The following is a 27,156-nucleotide window of genomic DNA, read 5'->3' as shown; positions in this document are numbered from 1 at the left end:
ATCTGACCTCGCTGTCCCTGCGCTCTGAGAGTGGAAGCCCTAGATGCTGTTGAGAGTAGACAGTGGTATTTTTCAGAAGATTGAGCAGCAATATTAAATCTGATACTTATTAGAGTAACTACTACTTTGGGCCCAGCTTACAATACATCAGCGCCCCCTAGTGGTGACCACATTTGAGTTCACAGAGAGTAAGTTCTGTTTATCTAAAGCCCAATTTATACTTCTGCATCAAATCTACAGCGCGGCCTGACGCGCCCCTCTCCTGAACTTTAACTCCGCGTGCCGTAGACGCAGACCGCAGCCTGTGATTGGTCAGTAGTGGGAGGGACATTGTTGAAGTTGAACTAAAGAAGTACAGGAACATGAGCTCCTCTCCTCCTCCACACAGAGACACAGACAGCAGCACATTCACAGACAGAGACCTCCTCAGACACCGGGTGGACGTCAGGGACCAATCAAAATGTAGAACAAAGGAAAAATACGTAGGTTTCCAGGAAAAAATCGAACGTGAAGCGAGCACACACAAGTTTTGTATTAGTTACTTTCCAGGCACCTCGTGTAAACTCTGCTCCGTCCCAAACAGCGCCCTCCTCCCTACAGAGTGCACTTCAAAGATTCATAAATCTCCTACACCACTACATTGTTTATTACACAGTGTAGAGGAAGGAGTTTGATATTTAGTGGTGTGGAGGTGTAACTGCAGAGCGGCGCAGACACCAGCGCAGAAGAATAAACGCTCACAGCGGTGTAGGCCTGAGTCGCAGGAGTATAAATCTGCATTAACAGGTCTGTCAGGTCTTATCTGGTTGTTAGGAGTCCAGTTGTCAGTTATGGACACTCCGCTGTTGTGTATTATCCTTGAATGGCTTGTACAAGGCTGTTTGGTCTGGGAATTAAATACCCGAGGAGATCTTTATTTCTAGTGTGTTGTACTGTGGAATACACAGTTATGTTCAGACCTGCACAAAGTGACCTACTGCTGTCCTGCTCTGCCCACTGGGCACCTTAACAGAGCAGGTTCATCTGGGGTTCATCTGGGGTTCAGCTGGTTTTCAGCTGGGTACGGTGCAGATCCTCTGGCGGTGGAAGAAGGATTTGAAAGCGGACCGAGTCGGACCGCACTGACCAGTGGATAAACTGCATTAGACGCCCAATCAGAGGAAAGTGTTAACTTATTTACGGTTTGTGTTGAGGACCCTTACCCTGTAAGATGTACGCGGCCAGGACGGCTGCATCCGACGTCTTACAGAGGAGCCGACCATGATACAGATCCCTCTTCAGCTGCAGGAAGACGAGGTACCTGCAAACAGCAGAAAACAGGAGCATCGCAAATGCCATCTGTGTCTCAGTCACAGACTCGATTAAAGATGCGGTCAGTCATTTTCCTCAGTGTTTCTCCCTCAGGTCATGGGGGAAAATCCCTGACTGCACCTTTAAGGGCTCCTAATGACCAACTCACATACATCATCATCAGGTGAGATGGAGTGTGTGTTTATGGAATATTTTTGAGTCCCATTTCTGATTCCCCGCCCCCTCCTTGTTTCTGAGTGTCCTCTCGCCCCTCGGAGCTGAGTTACAGGGCGCAGTGGTTAAATCTCCCCCTACGACACGAGACGACCCTTCAACACCCTGATACTTCATCAGAACACAAATAAAACAGAGCAGCGCTTCATTCCCAGGCGACTTGCGCCGCTCTGTAGCAGCTCTGCACCAGTCTGCAGTGATATCAGAGGAGCTGCTGGACTTCAGTTACATTTAGGGCCTCATTCTCCTTCAAAAGAGTTGATGTAGAGTCCCTACACAGGAACAGCAACACATTTTTATCATCCACCGAAACCATCCAAAGCCCCAAAGAGGAAGGTCCAGTCACGCCTCTGCAGTGCTCAGATCCTGATTAGTGTTTGAGAGAACGTCCTCAGCCCCACAGCCCTGACCCTGAGGAGTAACCCCCACCAGCTCTGATCACACCCCGCTCCCTCACAGAGTTTAACCCCCTCACAGAAACTCCTTTAATGAGACACACCTCCTCCCCTGGGACCCAGAGAACAGAGCAGAGGCTCTGACCCACACTCCCTCCACCACAGCTAGGGTTAGAGGAACCCAGAGGAAGTGAGAGAGGAGGAAGAAGGGAGCTCAGAGGAAGTGGGGGAGGAGGAAGAAGAGAACCCAGAGGAAGTGAGAGAGGAGGAAGAAGAGAACCCAGAGGATGTGAGAGAGGAGGAAGAAGAGAACTCAGAGGAAGTGAGAGAAGAGAAAAAGGAGAGAACCCAGAGGAAGTGAGAGAGGAGGAAGACGGGAGCTCAGAGGAAGTGGGGGAGGAGGAAGAAGAGAACCCAGAGGAAGTGAGAGAGGAGGAAGAAGAGAACCCAGAGGAAGTGAGAGAGGAGGAAGAAGAGAACCCAGAGGAAGAGAGAGAGGAGGAAGAAGGAAGCCCAGAGGAAGTGGGAGAGGGAAAGAATAGAACCCAGAGGAAGTGAGAGAGGAGGAAGAAGGGAGCTCAGAGGAAGTGAGAGAGGGAAAGAAAATAACCCAGAGGAAGAAGAGAACTCAGAGGAAGTGAGAGAGGAGTAATCATTCCTGTCCTACTCCGTGGCGATGGGTGATGCACCTCGGCAGCAGCATATTCCCGTTGGGAGCGTGGTGTCATGCTCCTCTTTAACTTCCCAAACTGGGCCATTTCCGTGAACTAATTCTGTTCCTGAAGTTGTCCGTTTAAGAGGCTGTGTGAGGACTGAAAGCAATTACACGAGCGGAGCTCTCTCGGGGCGACAGCAGATAAACGCCACCATTTCACCCCCCCACTCCCTCCCCGTCGATCTGTGGCCTACATCCGTTTATATTTATACCTCCGTCCCGTCCTTCCTCCTGCGCTCCGCCCTCCTCCGGGTCAAGGACGGCCAGCGGGGGTTAAACACACACTCATCTAATGGGGTCGCCTTCCTTTAATGGAGCAGTGAGAGGAAGCTCAACATGCTCAGCACACTGAAACACTCACTCTTTCATTCATTCATTCATTCATTCATTCATTCATTCATTCTTCTTCTTCTGTAAGTGCTTCATCCTGATCAGGGGGACAGTGAGTCCTGTGTCCTGTGGGTGGCGTCCTGTGTTACTGATGAAGGACTAGAGGACGAGCGACACACACTGTGCAGCGACAGATGAGCTACTGTCTCTGACTCTACATCTACAAGGTGGACCAACGAGGGAGGAGTGTCTCACAGAGTGGACAGAGAGTGGACACAGGGTTTAAAAACTCCAGCAGCACTGCTGTGTCTGATCCACTCTACACCAGCACAACACACACTAACACACCACCACCACGTCAGTGTCACTGCAGCGCTGAGAATGATCCACCACCACATCACACCTGCTCTGTGGGGGTCCTGAGCACAGAGAGAAATTCGGGCAGAGAGAAATTAATTAATTCATTCATTGTCTGTAACCTTTATCCAGTTTAGTGTCGCGGTGGGTCCAGAACCTACCCGAAATCCATCACCTGGATGCAAGGTGGAAACAAATCCTGGAGGCGGCGCCAGTCCTTCACAAGGCGACACACACTCACACATTCACACATACGGACACTTTTGAGTCGTTAGAACATTACTTCAGTTGTAGTTTGATGTATTTATTTCTGTATCTCAGTTCCTTCACTGATTTTACTTTGTTTTAAGTTGTACAGCACTTTCTCAGGCTTCTGGGGACTTTGCCTCGTTTCTTTCCCCTCTTCTTTAGTCTACACTCGTCCGCTCTTCTTTAGTCTGCACTCGTCCGCTCTTCTTTAGTCTGCACTCGTCCGCTCTTCTTCAGTCTGCACTCGTCCACTCTTCTTTAGTCTACACTCGTCCGCTCTTCTTTAGTCTACACTCGTCCGCTCTTCTTTAGTCTACACTCGTCCGCTCTTATTTAGTCTGCACTCGTCCGCTCTTATTTAGTCTGCACTCGTCCGCTCTTATTTAGTCTGCACTCGTCCGCTCTTCTTTAGTCTGCACTCGTCCGCTCTTCTTCAGTCTGCACTCGTCCGCTCTTCTTTAGTCTAAACTCGTCCGCTCTTCTTTAGTCTACACTCGTCCGCTCTTCTTTAGTCTACACTCGTCCGCTCTTATTTAGTCTACACTCGTCCGCTCTTCTTTAGTCTACACTCGTCCGCTCTTCTTTAGTCTGCACTCGTCCGCTCTTCTTTAGTCTAAACTCGTCCGCTCTTCTTTAGTCTACACTCGTCCGCTCTTCTTTAGTCTACACTCGTCCGCTCTTATTTAGTCTGCACTCGTCCGCTCTTCTTTAGTCTACACTCGTCCGCTCTTCTTTAGTCTACACTCGTCCGCTCTTCTTTAGTCTACACTCGTCCGCTCTTATTTAGTCTGCACTCGTCCGCTCTTCTTTAGTCTGCACTCGTCCGCTCTTCTTTAGTCTGCACTCGTCCGCTCTTCTTTAGTCTGCACTCGTCCGCTCTTCTTTAGTCTGCACTCGTCCGCTCTTCTTCAGTCTGCACTCGTCCGCTCTTCTTTAGTCTAAACTCGTCCGCTCTTCTTTAGTCTACACTCGTCCGCTCTTCTTTAGTCTACACTCGTCTGCTCTTCTTTAGTCTGCACTCGTCCGCTCTTCTTTAGTCTACACTCGTCCGCTCTTCTTTAGTCTACACTCGTCTGCTCTTCTTTAGTCTACACTCGTCCGCTCTTCTTTAGTCTACACTCGTCTGCTCTTCTTTAGTCTACACTCGTCCACTCTTCTTTAGTCTACACTCGTCTGCTCTTCTTTAGTCTGCACTCGTCCGCTCTGCTCTTTAGTCTACACTCGTCTGCTCTTTATTCTACACTCGTCTGCTCTTTAGTCTACACTTGTCCGCTCTTCTTTAGTCTGCACTCGTCCGCTCTGCTCTTTAGTCTACACTCGTCTGCTCTTCTTTAGTCTGCACTCGTCCGCTCTGCTCTTTAGTCTACACTCGTCTGCTCTTTAGTCTACACTCGTCTGCTCTTTAGTCTACACTTGTCCGCTCTTCTTTAGTCTACACTCGTCCGCTCTTCTTTAGTCTACACTCGTCTGCTCTTCTTTAGTCTGCACTCGTCCGCTCTTCTTTAGTCTGCACTCGTCTGCTCTTCTTTAGTCTACACTCGTCTGCTCTTCTTTAGTCTGCACTCGTCCGCTCTTCTTTAGTCTGCACTCGTCCGCTCTTCTTTAGTCTGCACTCATCCGCTCTTCTTTAGTCTACACTCGTCCGCTCTTCTTTAGTCTACACTCGTCTGCTCTTCTTTAGTCTACACTCGTCCGCTCTTCTTTAGTCTACACTCGTCTGCTCTTCTTTAGTCTACACTCGTCCGCTCTTCTTTAGTCTACACTCGTCTGCTCTTCTTTAGTCTGCACTCGTCCGCTCTGCTCTTTAGTCTACACTCGTCTGCTCTTTAGTCTACACTCGTCTGCTCTTTAGTCTACACTTGTCCGCTCTTCTTTAGTCTGCACTCGTCCGCTCTGCTCTTTAGTCTACACTCGTCTGCTCTTCTTTAGTCTGCACTCGTCCGCTCTGCTCTTTAGTCTACACTCGTCTGCTCTTTAGTCTACACTCGTCTGCTCTTTAGTCTACACTTGTCCGCTCTTCTTTAGTCTACACTCGTCCGCTCTTCTTTAGTCTACACTCGTCTGCTCTTCTTTAGTCTACACTCGTCTGCTCTTCTTTAGTCTGCACTCGTCCGCTCTTCTTTAGTCTGCACTCGTCCGCTCTTCTTTAGTCTGCACTCGTCCGCTCTTCTTTAGTCTACACTCGTCTGCTCTTCTTTAGTCTGCACTCGTCCGCTCTTCTTTAGTCTGCACTCTACATTCGTCCGCTCTTCTTTAGTCTACACTCGTCCGCTCTTCTTTAGTCTGCACTCGTCCGCTCTTCTTTAGTCTGCACTCGTCCGCTCTTCTTTAGGCTACACTCGTCCGCTCTTCTTTAGTCTACACTCGTCTGCTCTTCATTAGTCTTTGAGTTTTCAGTCTATTCTTCCCACCTTTCATTTTCCCTTCATTCCTTTACTTTTCTATTTTTAGTTCTTTCCTCTGTTCTCTTCCCTTCTTTTACTCTCCTCTCATCGTTTATAGTTTTCTCTTCCTCTTTTTCTTACTTTTTCCTCCTTTGCTCAGCTTTTCCCCTTTACTCTTCCTTTTCTTTTTAATTCCTCTACGTTATAAACCCACTCCATTCTGAGCTCTGTCCACACTTACAATCAGGATCAACAGTGCACTGTGCACTCGTTTAACTCTCTCTCTCTCTCTCTCTCTCTCTCTCTCTCTCTCTCTCTCTCTCTCTCTCCAGACCTCAGCCATGTGAGTGTTTTCTAGGTGACCTCATTGCACAGTCCATGAGTGTGTGTGTGTGTGTGTGTGTGTGTGTGTGTGTGTGTGAGAGAGAGAGAGAGAGAGAGAGAGAGAGAGAGAGAGAGAGAAGGAAGGAAGGAGGGAGCTGCTGGAAAGTGAGCCGGGACGCTGCTGGCTGGGGGCTAATCATGTATCATTTAGAGGAATCTGTTAGGAGTCACTGACCCTCCATCTCCATTCAGCAGTCAAACAGAGAGAGAGAGAGAGAGAGAGAGAGAGAGAGAGAGAGAGAGAGAGAGAGAGAGAGAGAGAGAGATGTCATTTACATCATTTCAGACCTCTATTTCAGGGCTCAATCTGGAGAACTTTCAGTGTGAAAGCTTTCCCCCGTCTCTTCGTCCTCTGAATAAATCCAACACCAAACAGCATTATGCTTTCAATCCCATCTTCCCATCTTTCTCCAAGATCCAGACTTTGTTTAATTATAAAGATGCAGTCCATCAGTGGCACACAGAGAGAGAGAGAGAGAGAGAGAGAGAGAGAGAGAGAGTATGCTATCTGCTCTCACTTGCTTCACACTGGGCTTTTAGAGTCACACATTTCTCTGAAGACTCCAGCAGCAGAAACAGGAGCTCGTACTTTTCCCTCAGACTCTCTATGAACTGATTGGAAAGTCATGGGGAAGTGATGCAAAACTTTGAGAATCAAAGCCTCCATGAGAGAGGGGTTTAAATCCACCCTGCACTGCACCATTGAGCACAGCTTCATCTAATAGCATTTTCTACTGACTCTACTGGACTTCCACTGGACTCTACTGGTTTCTACTGGACCCTACCAAACTCCACTGGTCTCTACTGAAATCTATTGGTCTCTAATGTACTGCACTAGACTCTACTGTACTCTACTGGACCCTACCAGACTATACTGGTCTCTACTGAACTCCACTCCACTGTACTCTATTGTATCCCGCTGGTCTCTACTGGACTCTGCTGGACTCCAATGGTCTCTACTGGACTCTAATGTACTCCACTGGTCTGTACTGGATTCTGCTGGTTTATACTGGTCTCTACTGGACTCTACTGGTCTCTACTGAACTCCACTGGTCTCAAGTGTACTCTATTGTATCCAGCTGGTCTCTACTGGACTCTACTGGTCTCTACTGAACTCCACTGGTCTCCACTGTACTCTATTGTATCCAGCTGGTCTCTACTGGACTCTGCTGGACTCCACTGGTCTCTACTGGACTCTACTGGTCTCCACTGGACTCTACTGTACTCTACTGGACCCTACCAGAGTATACTGGTCTCTACTGAACTCCACTGGTCTCCACTGTACTCTATTGTATCCCGCTGGTCTCTACTGGACTCTGCTGGACTCCCTCCAATGGTCTCTACTGGACTCTACTGGTCTCCACTGGACTCTACTGTACTCTACTGGACCCTACCAGACTCTACTGTACTCCACTGGACTCTACTGGACCCTACCAGACTCTACTGGACTCCACTGGTTTCTACTGGACCCTACCAAACTCCACTGGTCTTTACTGAAATCTATTGGTCTCTAATGTACTGCACTAGACTCTACTGTACTCTACTGGACCCTACCAGACTATACTGGTCTTTACTGAACTCCACTCCACTGTACTCTATTGTATCCCGCTGGTCTCTACTGGACTCTGCTGGACTCCAATGGTCTCTACTGGACTCTAATGTACTCCACTGGTCAGTACTGGATTCTGCTGGTTTATACTGGTCTCCACTGGACTCTACTGGTCTCCACTGGACTCTACTGTACTCTACTGGACCCTACCAGACTCTACTGGACTCCACTGGTCTCTACTGTACCTTACTGTACTCCACTGGACTCTACTGTACCAGACTCTATTGGACTCTACTGTACTGCACTAGACTATACTGTAATCTACTGGACCCTACCAGACTCTACTGTTCTCTACTGGACTATACATGTCTCTACTGGACTCTACTGGTCTCTGCTGAACTCCACTGGTCTCTGCTGTACTCCACTGGTCTCCACTGATCTCTAATGGTCTCCACTGGACTCTACTAGTCTCCACTGGTCTCCACTGGACTCTACTGTACTCTACTGTACTCTACCGGACCCTACCAGACTCTACTGGACTCCACTGGTCTCTACTGTACCTTACTGTACTCCACTGGACTCTACTGTACCAGACTCTATTGAACTCTACTGTACTGCACTAGACTATACTGTAATATACTGGTCTCTACTGGACTATACATGTCTCTACTGGACTCTACTGGTCTCTGCTGGACTATACATGCCTCTACTGGACTCTACTGGTCTCTGCTGGACTCCACTGGACTCTACTGTACTCCACTGGTCTCAACTGGACTCCACTGGTCTCAACTGGTCTCTACCGGACTATACATGTCTCTACTGGACTCTGCTGGACTCTACTGGTCTCTGCTGGACTCTACTGGTCTCTGCTGGACTCCACTGGACTCTACTGTACTCCACTGGTCTCTACTGTACTCCACTGGTCTCTACTGTACTCCACTGGTCTCTACTGGGTTCCACTGGACTCCACTGGTCTCTACTCTCTGATTGGTCCCTGGTTGGTTTCCCACTCCCACAGCTCCTCCCTGAAATATATCTGGTGTCATCTCTAACCCTGTCTCTAAGGGGAACACTGGGCTTTGGAAAACCACAGCAACGGTGGCGGTGTAGTGGAAAAGCAAGAGACGTAGAACAAAGCCACATTTCTGTAACTGTTCCCAACAACAGGAGCTCCTCTGTGACTCATTAAACCAGTCTGGAATCGGTCTGATCGCTCACTGAAAGATGGATACAGATGGAAACACACACACACACAGAGAGAGAGAGAGAGAGAGAGAGAGAGAGAGAGAGAGACAGAGAGAGAGAGAGAGAGAGAGAGAGAGAGAGAGAGAGAAAGAGAGAGAGAATTGTAGAGAGAGGGAGAGAGAGACAGAGGTAGGGAGAGAGAGAGAGAGAGAGAGAGAGAGAGAGAGAGAGAGAGAGAGAGAGAGACAGACAGAGGGAGGGAGAGAGAGAGAGAGAGGTAAAGACAGAGGTAGAGAGAGAGAGGTGGGGGAGAGAGAGAGTGAGAGAGAGAGAGAGAATTGTAGAGAGAGGGAGAGAGGGACAGAGGTAGAGAGAGAGAGAGAGAGAGAGAGAGAGAGAGACAGACAGAGGGAGTGAGAGACAGACAGAGGGAGGGAGAGAGAGAGAGAGAGGTAAAGACAGAGGTAGAGAGAGAGAGGTGGGGGGGGAGAGAGGGAGTGAGAGAGAGACAGAGAGAGAGAGAGAGAGAGAGAGAGAGACAGACAGAGGGAGAGAGAGACAGACAGAGGGAGGGAGAGAGAGAGAGAGAGGTAAAGACAGAGGTAGAGAGAGAGAGGTGGGGGGGAGAGAGAGAGAGTGAGAGAGAGACAGAGAGAGAGAGATGAGCGGAGCTCAACGCCCGACCGAACCCAGCCGGGGGATTTGGGCTGGCATTCGTACAGAATGTAAAAAAGGAGGACCATATTTAATTCATTGTTGCCAGAGCTACTGCAGCTTAGGAGGAGGATTTTGAGGCTGAGAACGTCTTTAAACAGCACCACTATGAGCACCAGAGCTGGACAATACTCCACATCACTCTGTACCGTGATACTGGCCTCTGTGGTCTGGTTTCCCCTGGGTTATGGGTCACCACATTATTATCTCTACACTTCCTGCTCATTAACAGCTACCACACGGCACTCAGGCAACGTACACATCCACTGATTATACCTCATTAACACTGAGGTGTCGGTCAGTGCCACATGCTACCAGCGAGGGGCAGCAGCCGCTCTTATTTACAGCTGTCTACACTAGAGACTCTAACTCCCAGAATGCTCCGGGGTAATGGCTCAGGCCAAGTTCAACTGGAGCAGTGCCTGTATAAACCCCAGATACACACTGAGAAAATGCTTCACCGTTGTCAAGGAGCAGTTGGTAAATGATACAAGGAAAAAGAAAAGAGCTGGAAGAGACTGTGGGTGAACCCCATTTGTTAGCCCTACACCATTTCCCCTCGGGGCCTTTATTTCAGAACGAGCAGAAAACAGCACGAGGGGTAGCTGATGGCTCAGGAGTTAGCTGTAAATTTACAGTTCCACCTTAAATAGTGAAGCAATTACATTCTGGAGCCTAACAGTACTGCAGCATTTAAGGTGGAACTGTGAGTGTGAACAGAACTCTGCAGAATGAGGAGAGGGGGGTAATCTCTGATTGTGGAACTCTTCTGAAGGAGAATGAGGCACTTCTCTCAATCACTGGTCGCAGGTAAAGCACTGCTCTTTAGTGTTTGTCCGTCCAGGTCCGTCACTGCTCTCACAAGCAGCAGTTCAAAAAGAAGCAATGGCTGGTTTCACACGTCTCAGAGGAAGACTGTGATAGTCTTCACCCTCTCAGCGTGGGATCATCGTGTGACTGGAGGAGGGCTAGTGTGTGGGAAGAGGTAAGTTTCTGAAGTTCTTACCTGGTGATTTCCTCCTTAAGAGCAGCAGGGTCTGGGGGGTAGAATTTGACTCTCAGACACATGGTGAACGGAGGCTGAGCTACAAGGCAAAACAAAGCAGTGTATTGTGAGTAGTCAGTGTTACTGCTCGTGTTCTTACTGAATGACATGTACATTGTTTTATAAATATTAATTAAATCCTGAAATGTGCTAGACAAAGAGCTCACTATAATTTACACACATTTACATCACTAATAAGAGATAATGGGTGTCACGGTGGAGCAGCAGGTTGCGTCTCTATCACAGCTCCAGGGTCCTCCTGGAGGTGTGGTGTGTTCTCTCTGTGTCTGCGTGGGTTTCATCTGGGTGAGTGTCGGTGAGGAGTGTGGTGTGTTCTCTCTGTGTCTGCGTGGGTTTCATCTGGGTGAGTGTCGGTGAGGAGTGTGGTGTGTTCTCCCTGTGTCTGTGTGGGTTTCCTCCGGGTGACTGTCTGTGAGGAGTGTAGGATGTTCTCTCTGTGTCTGTGTGGTTTTCCTCCGGGTGACTGTCTGTGAGGAGTGTGGGGTGTTCTCCCTGTGTCTGCGTGGGTTTCACCTGGGTGAGTGTCGGTGAGGAGTGTGGTGTGTTCTCTCTGTGTCTACGTGGGTTTCCTCCGGGTGACTGTCTGTGAGGAGTGTGGTGTGTTCTCTCTGTCTGCGTGGGTTTCATCTGGGTGAGTGTCGGTGAGGAGTGTGGTGTGTTCTCTCTGTGTCTGCGTGGGTTTCCTCCGTGTGATTGTCTGTGAGGAGTGTGGTGTCTTCTCCCTGTGTCTGCGTGGGTTTCCTCCGTGTGACTGTCTGTGAGGAGTGTGGTGTGTTCTCTCTGTGTTTGCGTGGGTTTCCTCCGGGTGACTGTCTGTGAGGAGTGTGGTGTGTTCTCCCTGTGTCTGTGTGGGTTTCCTCCGGGTGACTGTCTGTGAGGAGTGTAGGATGTTCTCTCTGTGTCTGTGTGGGTTTCCTCCGGGTGACTGTCTGTGAGGAGTGTGGGGTGTTCTCCCTGTGTCTGCGTGGGTTTCATCTGGGTGAGTGTCGGTGAGGAGTGTGGTGTGTTCTCTCTGTGTCTACGTGGGTTTCCTCCGGGTGACTGTCTGTGAGGAGTGTGGTGTGTTCTCTCTGTGTCTGTGTGGGTTTCATCTGGGTGACTGTCTGTGAGGAGTGTGGTGTCTTCTCCCTGTGTCTGTGTGGGTTTCCTCCGTGTGACTGTCTGTGAGGAGTGTGGTGTCTTCTCCCTGTGTCTGCGTGGGTTTCCTCCGTGTGACTGTCTGTGAGGAGTGTGGTGTCTTCTCCCTGTGTCTCCCTGTGCCACACTCCTCACAGACAGCTGTGACAGAGACACTACCTGCTGCTCCGCTGTGTTGTCGTCTTAGGAAACATGTTAAGGGGAAAATAAGCAAATACTTAAGAATATTTTGATGAATAATTATTTCCCTGATGTTATTTTGAACATTAAATGTGTTCTGTATTAAAGTAAAAATATAATATCTTAAAAACTCTGAGACTCTGGCCCCTCTTCTCAGATCCACACAGTCCAGCAGGTCTCAGGTCAGTCTCCACTGAGGCAGTGCTCCTCTGAGGTAATGAGCATGTGGTGATCAGGTCCTGACCGAATACTTACACTTCATTTGTTTGGAGATGGACTTGGTGAACTCCAGCCAGTGCTGAAACAGAGCAGAGACAGTCCTCAGAATCCATTACAGACACAACACCACTGAAGAATCCACACACAGTTACTCCACTGTCCTTAGGAAAGGTTTACTGCTGCGCAGTGTACGCTTCAGTGTTAAATCACTATTTAGTGTTACACCAGAACTTTACTAGAGTCACAGTTGTGCACACTTGTGATCTGAAGCAGACGTGTCCAGCTGTGCCACTGTAAACTCTGTGTGTGCCCCAGTACAACACACAGCCCCTGGTCTACTCCCCAGTGTGTTTAGAGCAGAACAGAGAGGTCAAATCATACACCTTCAGCTTTAGTGATCTACACAGCACTGAAACCTGCTTCATTAAACACACCCAGCTCTCTGTCCACAATGGAGGAACTACCACACACACACACACACACACACACACACACACACACACACAGACAGACAGACAGACACACACACACACACACATACATACACACACAGAGACACACACACAGACACACACATCCACACACACACATACATACACACACACACAGAGTCTCACACACACACACACACATACAGTCACACACACACATACAGTCACGCACACAGAGACACACACACCCACACACACATACATACACACAGTCTCACACACACACACATACAGTCACGCACACACACACACACACACACACACACACAGACACACAGTCTCACACACACACACACACATACAGTCACGCACACACAGACACATCTATATTACATGCGTTATTATTATCAGACAGTAATGCAGCCTGTGTGGGCAGGTGAGCATTGTAATATCGCTGTGTGTGTGTGTGTGTGTGTGTGTGTGTGTGTGTGAGAGTGTGTGTGTGTGTGAGAGAGAAAGAGAGAGAGAGCGAGAGAGAGAGCGAGAGAGAGAGGGAGAATATAGAAGGCATCTATACCAATCATCTCCATTCCTCCCCTCAGGACTGAAACATTAGCAGTTCGTCAGCCCCACGCTGAGCCTCTGTCAGCTCCGTCATGTGCTACAGCAGATAAACCACATCACACACCGCTAACTCCACCATCCACACACCGAGCCACGCTGCATACACTCCACTGGCTTTTTACTAGCATTCACACACACTGTACACACATCAATAAACATCTTTACTGTACACACACTGTACACTGTCACCTACATTTACTCTGTACATTCTGTAGATTCATAGACTATAAATACTCATCATATTCCAATGTCTCCAACGTGTCACAGACTCACATACGTCTATATTCCACTGCTCTATAAGACCTCATATCCTGTTATACTTTATATATTACACATTAAATAGCTTTACTTCTACTTATATATGGTGCATTTCATTGCCTTGTATTGAGTAATGACAATAAATCTATCTAATCAGTCTAATACACACACACACACACACACGAGAGAGAGAGAGAGAGAGAGAGAGAGAGAGAGAGAGAGAGAGAGAGATGGACCATGGCTCTCATCTAGATCAAGTTTCCCACTGTTGTGACCTAAAGGTTTGATGCATCAATATCTCTCTCTCTCTCTCTCTCTCTCTCTCTCTCTCTCTCTCTCTCTCTCTGTTTAGCTTTAATGCACAGTCAGTAACTGTGCGGAGGAGTGGTCCAGAGGGTCTGGAGGGGGGTCAGGTTTACTGTGTGTAACCACAGCAGGATCTCCTCCCTCTGCTGCTCCTCATTATTATTTATGTCACTCAAAGAGAGAGAGGGTCCCACAGGGGGTCAGCACAAGAGGGGAATCGCAATGTGTGTGTGTGTGTGTGCGCGTGTGTCACAACAACACTATACATCAGCTCCCTGTGAAATGGCACAAGGCTAACCCTAACCCTAGCTAATATTAACTAATCAGCCATAATATAAAACCCCTGTCTGTGTCACTGAGGGGTTAAAACTCCAGCAGCACTGCTGTGTCTGATCCACTCTACATCAGCACAACACACACTAACACACCACCACCACATCAGTGTCACTGCAGCGCTGAGAATGATCCACCACCACATCACACCTGCTCTGTGGGGGTCCTGAACGCTGAGGAACGGGGTGGTCTTAGTGTTATGGCTGATAGAGAAAGAGAGAGAGACAGAGTGTGTGTGTGGTCACTGTTTTTCACTCACTCTCTGCTTGTCGGGGTCCACATATCTGATGCCAAAGTAGTCCTTCTCCAGCAGGTTCAGATGGTGGCAAATCAGATCAAACAGATACTGACCCTTGGCATCCCTCTGGAAAACAACATACAGAGACGAATATTTATAACACCTCTGGAACATCTGCATTATATTTAACTAAAGTGTATAAACTTCCACCTCTCAGTTACTGACAATTCAGTTATGGTTCCAAAATAAGTTCTATAGGAGCCCATGAGGACCTCTAGTGTTTATGACTAATAGATCCCTTTTTATTCAGTAAGAAGTACAAGGAACTTTCACTTTGAGGAGATGCTTCAGCATGAATCACATTATTCAGAAACTCCACCACATAAACAATATCAGCATCATCACTCCTACAGCATCATCACCATTACAGCATTATCACTCCTACAGCATCATCACTATTACACCATCATCACTATTATAGCATCATCACTCCTACATCATCATGACTATTACACCATCATCACTCCTACAGCATCATCACCATTACAGCATCATCACTCCTACAGCATCATCACCATTACAGCATCATCACTCCTACAGCATCATCACCATTACAGCATCATCACTCCTACAGCATCATCACCATTACAGCATCATCACTCCTACAGCATCATCACTATTACACCATCATCACTATTATAGCATCATCACTCCTACATCATCATGACTATTACACCATCATCACTCCTACAGCATCATCACTATTACAGCATCATCACTCCTACACCATCAACACTATTACATCACCATCACTATTAAAGCATCATCACTATTATAGCATCATCACTCTCACAGCATCATCACTCTCACAGCATCATCACTATTACATCATCATCACTATTACACCATCATCACTATTACACCATCATCACTCCTACACCATCATCACTATTACAGCATCAACACTATTACACCATCATCACTCCTACAGCATCATCACTATTACATCATCATCACTATTACATAATCATCACTCCTACAGCATCAACACTATTACACCATCATCACTCCTACATCATCATCACTATTACACCATCATCACTATTACAGCATCATCACTATTATAGAATCATCACTATTACAGCATCATCACCATTACACCATCATCACTCCTGCAGCATCATCACTATTAAAGCATCATCACTATTATAGCATCATCACTATTATAGCATCATCACTATTACAGCATCATCACTATTACAGCATCATCACTCCTACAGCATCATCACTATTACATCATCATCACTATTACATCATCACTCTTACAGCATCATCACTCTCACAGCATCATCACTATTACATCATCATCACTATTACACCATCATCACAATTACACCATCAACACTATTACAGCATCATCACAATTACAGCATCATCCATTCTCACAGCATCATCACTATTACACCATCATCACGCCTACAACATCAACACTATTACAGCATCATCACAATTACAGCATCATCACTCTCACAGCATCATCACTATTACATCATCATCACTATTACACCATCATCACTATTACATCATCATCACTATTACACCATCATCACTATTACACCATCATCACTATTACAGCATCAACACTATTACAGCATCATCACTATTACACCATCATCACTCCTACACCATCATCACTCCTACACCATCATCCCTATTACACCATCATCACTCCTACACCATCAACACTATTACAGTATCATCACAATTACACCATCATCAGTCCTACAGCATCAACACTATTACAGCATCATCACTATTACACCATCATCACTCCTACAGCATCATCACTCCTACAGCATCAACACTATTACAGCATCATCACTCCTACAGCATCATCACTATTACATCATCATCACTATTACACAATCATCACTCCTACAGCATCAACACTATTACAGCATCATCACTCTTACAGCATCATCACTCTCACAGCATCATCACTCCTACAGCATCATCACTATTACACAATCATCACTCCTACAGCATCAACACTATTACAGCATCATCACTCTTACAGCATCATCACTCTCACAGCATCATCACTCTCACAGCATCATCACTCTCACAGCATCATCACTCCTACAGCATCAACACTATTACAGCATCATCACTCTCACAGAATCATCACTATTACAGCATCGTTAGTGCCACAGTGGAGGTGATTAGTTTGTGGTGGAGAGCTGGGGGTTCAGAATTAAGTGACTCCTCACTTGACTAAGAGATGGTTGTAACACCTCAGCAACTGACACTTTCTCTCTGCGATGCCACAGAGCAGATCTCACTCAGCAGAACTTTAATGGGAGTAGCGTATGTGGAAAAGGTCATACTCAGTGCCCATGTCCCAACTGCTTTCAGAGAGGGCCTTGAGACGACACTGCTGTGTACTCCTGAGAGACTCCTGGAGCACCACTGCCCTGCCTCAGCTCCCCACACACCTGATACCACTAATGACCCAATTAACAACAGCTTCTGAAGCTGCAGTGTACGTGATGGAGAGCAGAGAAATATACAACGTACAGGCAGTGTGTGGTTCTCCACGACCAGGATCTAGAACCACTGACCCACACTGTTCCCCTGCTCCTCCAACACTTCACTGGAATCAGGGGTATCATACATACTCTGTTCTTTTCAATATAACAACAGTCTCTATTAGTCTGCAAGGTCTTTACACTGGAGGTCAGCAGCTGTGCAGTGAGGGTTTGATGGCGTTCAGCCACATTAACGCTAGTGATGTCTGTTACTGAGGTAGAATGATTTATCTCAAGATTAGAAACACCACTCCAACCATCTGAAAAGTACTGGATGTTCCTCCTCTGCTCTAGAGCTAGTGCTGGTGGGTGATATGTCAAACCCTGGGCTGAGACCCAGACAAAGGTTATAGAGAAAAATAATAATAATATAATAATAATATAGAATAAAGATTAATGGAATTTGAACAGACTCAGACAAACACAGCATGTACATGTACCAGTATTAATTACATTTAGAGCCTCGTTCACCTTCAGAAGAGTTCCAAAATCAGAGATTACCCCCCTCTCTTCTGTGACATGGAGCTCAGCTCAGATTCTCATTCTGCAGAGTTCTGTTCACAGTTCCACCTTAAATGTGGCAGTAGACTCAGGCACCAGGTAATGTACCTCACTATTTAAGGTGGAACTGGGCATCACAATGTTTAAAGAAAAAAAAAATAGATATCTGTGGCACAACACAGATCTCTCTCTCTCTGCCCCCCCCCTCTCTCTTTCAGTCCCCCCTCTCTCTCTGTCTCTCTCTGCCCCCTCTCTCTCTTTCAGTTCCCTCTCTCTCTCTGTCTCTCTGCTCCCTCTCTCAGTCCCCTCTCTCTCTGCCCCTCTCTCTTTCAGTTCCCCCTCTCTCTCTCTCTGTCTCTCTCTCCTCCCTGTGATGATGTGTACTGATTCAGTGCAGACAAAGCGTGACAAAGGGGTTAAACAGATGTCTGGAGGTCACGTGTATCCCAGGCCACGCTCATCAATCACAGCACTGTAACAAACATGTCACTCTGGGGCCGCGGGTAAAGCCGGGTCAGGTCGGGGATGAGGGTGGGGAGGGGGGGGGGGGGGGTTCTGATCACTGGAACTGCTCCTACACGCCCCGGGTCAGCGTGGGGTGGGGGCACATGAGGATGGGGCCACGCCAGTTTATCGGTTCATGGAAATGTGTCTCTGCCTCGTGCAGGACGAGGGTGGGGGGTTCTGTATGAATGACAGAGACTCTCTCTGCTGCTTTACAGAGAGGTGTGTTCTCTGCAGCATTTATTAACATCTCCTACACACACACACACACACTCCCTCAGTACAGACCTGTAATACACTGTGACACTGCTGCGACTGCTCAGTGAACAGCGCTCTCGTATTTTAAATGAAAATACCAGAAAACCCTCTCCATGTTCAGAGCGGCCGGGGTCCTCACACTGAGAGAGTAATCACACGCTCAGAGAGTGTTACGCTGCAGGGATTGTCTTAATAAAACTCTGATATTAAAACTGGAGGGAGGCTGAGTGACCGTGCTGGGGTCTGGTCCTGAACGAACAGAGGTGTCTGAGTAACCACAACGTCACAATCTACAATTAATGCAGAACATGGTATCGTTACGTCTCACAGCACATTCATTCATTCAGTGAATACACCCTGGAGGGGCGCCAGTCCTTCACAGGGCGACACACACTCACACCTACAGAGACATTTGAGTCTCCAATCCACCTACCAACGTGTGTTTTTGAAGCATGGTAGGAAACCGGAGCACCTGGAGGAAACCCACGCAGACACAGAGAGAACACACCACACTCCTCACAGACAGTCACCCGGAGCAGGACTCGAACCCACAAACTCCAGGACCCTGGAGCTGTGACAGAGACGCTACCTGCTGCTCCACTGTGCCCCTAAAGAGACTGAATATGTTCAGTGAAGGCACCACCACAGAGACAGGTTTGTTGAGAGGGTCCTGAAGAATCTAGCTGCAGTTTTACGGTGACTTTAGTGTTTCACATGTCTTTCCAGAGTCTGCTCTGGCACTGTTTCAAACAGAGGACTAAGAGCTGGAAAAGTGTCCGTGCTGAAGCTGGACGTCTGGCCACTCTTCTCCAGCCACTGTTCCTCAGGATTCAGTACAAAATATAAACACCTTTCCCTTAAAATGGATCAGAGGAAACAGCTTTTAGTTTGGAGAATCGTTTAGTGTTAGTCATCCACAGCAGAGGAGGTAATGATGTCTCTCTCTCTGTCTGTCTCTCCTTCTCTCTCGCTCTCTCTCTCCCCATCTGTCTCTCCTTCTCTCTCTCTGTCTCTCTCTCCCTCTGTCTCTCCTTCTCTCTCCCTCTCTCTCTCTGTCTCTCTCTCTGTCTCTCCTTCTCTCTCTCTGTCTCTCTCTCTCAAAGCCCCCTTTCCACATGTCTCCATTCCGTCATCAAACTCAATCAAACCCAGTCCCACACCCAGAGAGAGCAGCGTGCAGCACTTGTTTGGATTTTAGAGCACATTCTTCAGTTAATTACCAGCGCAGCGCGGATATTTCTCAGCGGGGGGAGACTGTAAATAGCCGTTTGGACGAGAATGACTCAACGCCACAATCCTACTCTGGGATAATGAGGAGGAGCGTCTGTGGAGGGTCTTTTGTGCTCGCTCTCGTCGCTGAGAAATCTCTTGGACATCTGAACAAAGACGAGACGGATCTCCTTTATTCCTCAGAAGCTCCGGCGCATATTGGTGAGGGATCTTTCCGAACATTTCTGATAGCGATAAGACTGCTCTAGAGCTGAGAGTAATTACTGCCCTCTTTACATTCACCACAATCACAGCGTTAATCAGCTGCTCACCTCTCTTTCACTGAGGGGGGCTTCTCCTGCACCGCCTCGTTCTCAGAGGGTCACCTTGGAGCTCGTTTAGCACTTAAAGCAAATGTGGGAAGCCTTCTTTATAAATCAGTCCTTCACTGCCCCCGAGGAACACCTCTCCACACCACGTCAGTGTCTTACTTTTTCACTTTAAACTCTTTGTGCTTCTCCTTTCTTCCTTCCCCCAAGTTTTGGTTAAACTTTATCGGTTTATGAAATAAATCCCTGATTGTAGTGCATTCAAATCGAATAAATCTCCAGCGCAGTGTCAGTGGGGTCTCATCGTGTCATTAAACAACACACGGTGTGAAGCTGTAGTCTGCTGTTCCTTTAAAGGGCCCTTTAGTGACAGTAATGTACTGCACCTTTAATTCTGAGAGTCCAGGTCCATGGGTAAGAAAGGAGCTGTATAAATGCAACCTATTGTTATTATTAAGAGTATTATTAATATTATTAAATATTCAAAGCCCCTGTAAATGCCTTGGACCCTCCTTCGTTTTCCTAGCGCCTGTAATTGCAGGATCTGTGACACAGAGGGAAATAATAGTTAATGAAGGAGCTGGGTGGATTCCTAATTAAACCTAATGGAGCATCTCTGCCCCCCACTAACCCCCCACTACCCCCCTACTGCCCCCCCCACTGCACAGAGACACTGTGCTCGAGGACTTCAGCTCTCTACATCCACAGAAAAACAAGGACACAGCACAAGAACATATTACATCACAGTCCTGGGCCACAGGAGGCGCTCTCGGATACTGACAAAAGTCTGACACATCTTAACTGCCCACATAGAGCACGAATACACAGCGTTATCATTTATCATTCATTGATCCATTCACACATTCATTCATTCATCTTTATGCCTGTAAAGGCATAATCCTGATCAGGACCCACCATGAGCAAGGAACAAGCACACCCCAGACAGGGCATCACACACTCACTCATTCACTCACACACTCACTCACCCAGTCACTCGCACACTCACTCATTCACTCACCCAGTCATTCACTTATTCACTCACCCAGTCACTCACACACTCAATCATTCACTCGCACACTCACCCAGTCACTCGCACACTCACCCAGTCACTCGCACACTCACCCATTCACTCGCACACTCACCCAGTCACTCGCACACTCACCCAGTCACTCGCACACTCACTCATTCACTCACCCAGTCATTCACTTATTCACTCACCCAGTCACTCACACACTCAATCATTCACTCGCACACTCACCCAGTCACCCGCACACTCACCCAGTCACTCGCACACTCACCCAGTCACTCGCACACTCACCCATTCACTTGCACACTCACCCAGTCACTCGCACACTCACCCAGTCACTCGCACACTCACCCAGTCACTCGCACACTCACTCATTCACTCACACACTCACCTGTGAACAGATTCACAGTCACTCCACCTACCAGTGTGTGTCTGGGAAAGCAGAGCTCCTGGAGGAGACCCACACAGAGACAGAGAGAACACACACCACTCCTCACACACAGAGAGAGGAGACGAGGAGAGGATCCCCCCCGGGACAGAGACCCTGCAGCTAGGGAACAGAACACTCTGCTCCGCCCTCAGATGGTTTTTCATGAAAAAGTGCTTTCTTCAGTGTTTTGTTTTTCTAAAAAATGTCTCCCCATACTACTGTTACCATAGCAACGTGACTCTGGGGTGAGCCACATATCGTCGGATCCAGAAACACTGACTCATTATAGTCAGATTTATGCAGGTTTCCCAGTGAATTCATGAAGCCTCTCTTTCTAAACGATAAAACGCAGCATCAGACAGGGGGCACTGTTACACACCACTTCAAACCCAGAGAAAACCCACCAATCATAACATGAAGCATCCGGACTTTCAACTCAACTGATGTGTGAATGTACTTTAAATTATAACAATACATTACACAATAAAAGTCTTTAAAATTTGTCATTCTTCTGAAACATTACATAGAGCAGTTTCCAGCGCACACCGACCGGAGAGCAGCACGTGGAGAGGAAACACAGGTTAATAAGAATCTACTCTGATTAAAATGGTGAACATTCAGGGAGGAGAGTGGGGTTTACTGGGCTTTAATTCTGATCAGTCCAAATCCATTACGTGACACAGGTGGCGGACCCTGGAGAGAACCCACTGTGTACTCTGTAAACCACAGTAAATGACGCAGTAAATAAGTGCACCATTAACAGGACGGAGTGGGGTGTCCCCTGCTTTACATTTCAGAGGTTCAGTTGCTGTGGAGCAGCAGGTTAGTGTCTCAGTCACAGCTCCAGGGTCCTGGAGGTTGTGGGTTTGAGTCTCGCTCCGGGTGACTGTCTGTGAGGAGTGTGGTGTGTTCTCTCTGTGTCTGCGTGGGTTTCCTCCGGGTGACTGTCTGCGAGGAGTGTGGTGTGTTCTCTCTGTGTCTGCGTGGGTTTCCTCCGGGTGACTGTCTGTGAGGAGTGTGGTGTGTTCTCTCTGTGTCTGCGTGGGTTTCCTCCGGGTGACTGTCTGTGAGGAGTGTGGTGTGTTCTCTCTGTGTCTGCGTGGGTTTCCTCCGGGTGACTGTCTGTGAGGAGTGTGGTGTGTTCTCTCTGTGTGTGCATGGGTTTCCTCCGGGTGACTGTCTGTGAGGAGTGTGGTGTGTTCTCTCTGTGTCTGCGTGGGTTTCCTCCGGGTGACTGTCTGCGAGGAGTGTGGTGTGTTCTCCCTGTGTCTGCGTGGGTTTCCTCCGGGTGACTGTCTGTGAGGAGTGTGGTGTGTTCTCTCTGTGTGTGCATGGGTTTCCTCCAGGTGACTGTCTGTGAGGAGTGTGGTGTGTTCTCTCTGTGTCTGCGTGGGTTTCCTCCGGGTGACTGTCTGTGAGGAGTGTGGTGTGTTCTCTCTGTGTCTGCGTGGGTTTCCTCCGGGTGACTGTCTGTGAGGAGTGTGGTGTGTTCTCTCTGTGTCTGCGTGGGTTTCCTCCAGGTGACTGTCTGTGAGGAGTGTGGTGTGTTCTCTCCGTGTCTGCGTGGGTTTCCTCCGGGTGACTGTCTGTGAGGAGTGTGGTGTGTTCTCTCTGTGTCTGCGTGGGTTTCCTCCGGGTGACTGTCTGTGAGGAGTGTGGTGTGTTCTCTCTGTGTCTGCGTGGGTTTCCTCCCGGTGACTGTCTGCGAGGAGTGTGGTGTGTTCTCTCTGTGTCTGCGTGGGTTTCCTCTGGGTGACTGTCTGCGAGGAGTGTGGTGTGTTCTCTCTGTGTCTGCGTGGGTTTCCTCTGGGTGACTGTCTGCGAGGAGTGTGGTGTGTTCTCTCTGTGTCTGCGTGGGTTTCCTCTGGGTGACTGTCTGTGAGGAGTGTGGTGTATTCTCTCTGTGTCTGCGTGGGTTTCCTCCGGGTGACTGCCTGCGAGGAGTGTGGTGTGTTCTCTCTGTGTCTGCGTGGGTTTCCTCTGGGTGACTGTCTGCGAGGAGTGTGGTGTGTTCTCTCTGTGTCTGCGTGGGTTTCCTCTGGGTGACTGTCTGTGAGGAGTGTGGTGTGTTCTCTCTGTGTGTCTGCATGGGTTTCCTCCGGGTGACTGTCTGGTGTGGAATGAAGGGTCATGGCTGTGAGCGGAGCCAGAAATCAGTGATGTAAACTGTACTCCATTTTAGGTCAGCAGTTTCACATTTGTAGAGCTGTTGCTGTAGCAGGAGGAGGTGCTCCTGTCTGTTCTGCCTTTACTGGGACTCTGGCTGGTGTTGCATTTTTAAATCTGCACAAAAGAGTTGTAAAAAATATCTCCATTTGATTCTGTGGCAGAGGTCACAGTCTGAGCAGCAGCATTACTGGGGGAAGAGAGGGTCTACAGGTGGAAGACGCGAATTCAAGCAACAAGGTTCACCAAAGTGAACTTCACAGGTTTATTTAATTTGCCTAAACGCCGTGAACACAAAAGTGAAATATCTCACTGAAATGAATTCACATGCGAACATTTGTGGAGACAAACCCAGAGAGACCATGGATTTCCCAGAAGCCTAAGTCTAAGTGAATTCTTGTTTAACAGCTGCTTATTGCAAAAGAGCCATGTCTTTCATTTTAATCATTTGTTTCTATAGTTTATCACAGGAGGCGCTCTTCTCAGACCTCCAGACTCCACCTCGCTGTCTGTGGGAAACAGAGATCCACGTTCTAATAAACAGCGAGGGTTAATGAAAGCATTATCCTCCCCAGAGTGCAGCGGCTTGTGCAGAGGCTGCAGAAAGGACCATTAAGTGGTAGATTTATGAAACGAACTCCTAAAGGACCCCTGCGTCTGTCCAGCGGAGCGCTCAGCGCTTATTGATCTCAGGAGGAGTCTCCAGGGGATCAGGGCCCAGCGCTAATAGCTAACACTTACAGGATTAGACATTCTGCACTAGCAGCCCTTAGCCTTCACCACTTCCTTCCACTTCTGCTTCATCACAGTTCTCTATGAACACTTCACAGTCATTTCACGCCACGCAGCTGTTTTTGGGGGCAGTCATGGCCTAAAGCATAGGGAAGCAGGTTTGGGACTAGTAGAGTCCAGCAGAGTCCGGTAGAGTCCAGCAGAGTCCAGCAGAGTCCGGCAGAGTCCGGTAGAGTCCAGCAGTGTCCAGCAGTGTCTGGTAGAGTCCAGCAGAGTCCAGTAGAGTCCAGCAGAGTCCAGCAGAGTCTGGTAGAGTCCGGTAGAGTCCAGCAGTGTCCAGCAGAGTCCGGCAGAGTCCGGTAGAGTCCAGCAGGGTCCGGTAGAGTCCAGCAGAGTCCGATAGAGTCCAGCAGTGTCCAGCAGAGTCCGGTAGAGTCCAGCAGAGACCAGTAAAGACCAGCAGAGTCCAGCAGAGTCTGGTAGAGTCCAGCAGTGTCCAGCAGAGTCCGGTAGAGACCAGCAGAGAACAGTAGAGTCCAGCAGAGATCGGCAGAGTCCGGCAGAGTCCAGCAGAGTCAAGCAGAGTCCAGTAGAGTCCAACAGACTCCACCATAATATGACACTGAACTCCGAAGGCGAGTTACACCCATGAGTGTGTGACAGTAAGTGTGTTATACGTTTGCCTCAGAGAACGACTCCCACCCATACGTTAAATGGCCATGCTCTAAACAGGTCCCTGTGTGTGGGCGCAGGATCTGCACTTATCATAAAAGAAGAAACACTAATATGCTTCCCCTCGACTCCTGCTGTGGAGTATGTTCATGACGTACGGCTCATTAATCTCAGGAAGTGGGCACGGCGAATGGGATTGCTCATTAATGCACTGCTGTCTGACGCTCCGAGTGCGCGGATTGTCCGCTAAATAGAAGGAGACAGGAAGAACATGTCTCCAAACATCTACACCAGATACAAAGACAATAAAACACATCAGACAGCTTTACTCAACGTTAAAGAACTGCATAACCATCCCCCACAGTTCTGTTTTTTAATGAAACATCTGTGACCTGCTTCAGTCCAAACCCCACGAGCCCCACAGCAGTGTTCTCCCCCTGTGTAAACAGCCCTGTTCAGAACGCCCGCTTTCAGCACCTGTTCCTTTAAATGATAATGAGCCGCTCGCTGTTCACCCCGACCCCGAGCGCACAGCAGTGAGGAGCGAGGAGCAGAAGCTCTGGTTTTTAGCCGTTTTCACTCTGTTCTCTTTCTTCTCCGTTTTTACTCAGTGCTCTTATTTCTCCGCGCTCGTTGTGTCTGTTTCACTGAGTTTAACCTCATCTTTGTGCTCTCACATAAACACGGGTCCAGCGCTGTGATTGGACAGACTCAGACGAGGGGGCGGGGCCATTCTAAAGTCTCTGCACTTGACGTCAGACATGGAGCAGAATCAGTAAGGCTAGTTTTATCCCGTGTTTCTGACTCAGGCAGCACACAGTAAAATGATCCATGTGATTACGCTTATGAACTGAGTAATGAGTTTCCGAGGTGTAAACAAAAACCCTGTGGTCTCAGAGGACTGGATTAAAGACCTCTGACCTACAAACAACAACACACTGCTCTGTGACCTTCAGATTATCTTCTCATTAGCAGGTGTGACCACTCCACCTCCCATAATCCTGTTCAGACTAATGCATTCGTTATGGAGAAAAGAGCTGTAACTTTATTATCAAAGATGTCTCTAGGACAGTCACAACTCTAGGGGCATGTGACAGAGGACACTCCAGATTCCTAACAGTCCATATGTGAACGTTAAGCTAACTTAAGATGGCCTGATTTTAAAGGGAATGTCTACGATTGTGGGAAAAGCAGTTCTCTCTCTGGTTTGTTTACGTTCAGAAGCTCTTTTAAGGTGGAATGGTGTGTTTGAGTAAGAAGCAACAGTATGTTGTTGGTGGACTTTCGCTCTGTGTTTACTTTCATGCAGTTAGCGCTCTCCTGAATTTAGAGTCAGTTCCACCTTAAGTAATGTAACTGTAACAGCAAAAATAAGTCAGTGTTACCCCCCTATGGAGCAGGAATAGAGCAACATCCTCATCTCGGTTGGTGCTTTTCAGCGTTTGGAGTCTCTCCGTTGTCTAAAAACCTCCAGATGGCGTTTCTCTGCCGTGAGCAGAGAGAGAGACAGCCTAGCACCGGACCCAGACACTTTGTTTTTTTACCCATTTACAGACACTGGGGCTTCGTAAACACATTAGAGCGGTTTCCAGAGCAGCACATGGAGAGGACACACACTCAGAGCTTTTGGTTAAAATCCTGGTTCTTGTGACTTCACGAAAGCCAACACATCCCCGTTCACCCAGTTGCTGTGCCCTGTTCACAATAGTGCACTAATCTGGGGTTCCGCCATTTTGTAGTAGTGTCCAAAAACATAGTGGACAATTTTCAGTGCGCTCAAACAGTCCCACAATGCACTGCAAACAGCATTGTACACTAATAGATATCAGATTACCCATAATTCACTGCGTTGTTTGGTAAAAACCCAAATGAGGGAGTGTTCAAAATCATTCACTACCCTCCTGACTTCAGTTCCCTATAATAGTGCACTATAAAGTGAATAATAGAGAAAGTGTGAATAGTGTGAAGAGTGAATAGGGAGCCATTTGGGACATGGAGTGTCAGAGTGAAGGGCAGTACCTGGCAGCCAATCACAGACCAGAATATCTACATACTCACTTAATGCTAAATTACACAATCTTTGTATTACAGTAGGTAAATGTGTACCAATCAAAACGAACATTCAAACCACTACCTTCTGTCTGCACTCACACACACACACA

General features: G+C 47.9%; 1 protein-coding gene across 5 annotated transcripts in view; it reads right to left on the bottom strand.

The window, feature by feature from the left end:
- LOC136710026 (FERM domain-containing protein 5) overlaps nt 1–27,156 on the bottom strand; it is a 107,997-nt gene that overhangs the window by 29,165 nt on the left and 51,676 nt on the right. For all 5 annotated transcript variants that reach the window (XM_066685637.1, XM_066685640.1, XM_066685639.1 and 2 more), the window contains exons 2-5: nt 14,600–14,704; nt 12,425–12,467; nt 10,793–10,871; nt 1,203–1,300 (exon numbers count right to left, since the gene is read on the bottom strand). In XM_066685637.1, the coding sequence (XP_066541734.1) occupies nt 1,203–1,300; nt 10,793–10,871; nt 12,425–12,467; nt 14,600–14,704 (325 nt within the window). The remainder of the gene's footprint in view (nt 1–1,202; nt 1,301–10,792; nt 10,872–12,424; nt 12,468–14,599; nt 14,705–27,156) is intronic.

The sequence above is a fragment of the Hoplias malabaricus genome, chromosome 11 (genome assembly GCF_029633855.1).
Source record: "Hoplias malabaricus isolate fHopMal1 chromosome 11, fHopMal1.hap1, whole genome shotgun sequence".
NCBI lineage: Eukaryota > Metazoa > Chordata > Actinopteri > Characiformes > Erythrinidae > Hoplias > Hoplias malabaricus.
The sequence above is the reverse complement of the archived record's forward strand: the minus strand, read 5'-3'. Positions and strand labels throughout refer to the sequence as shown.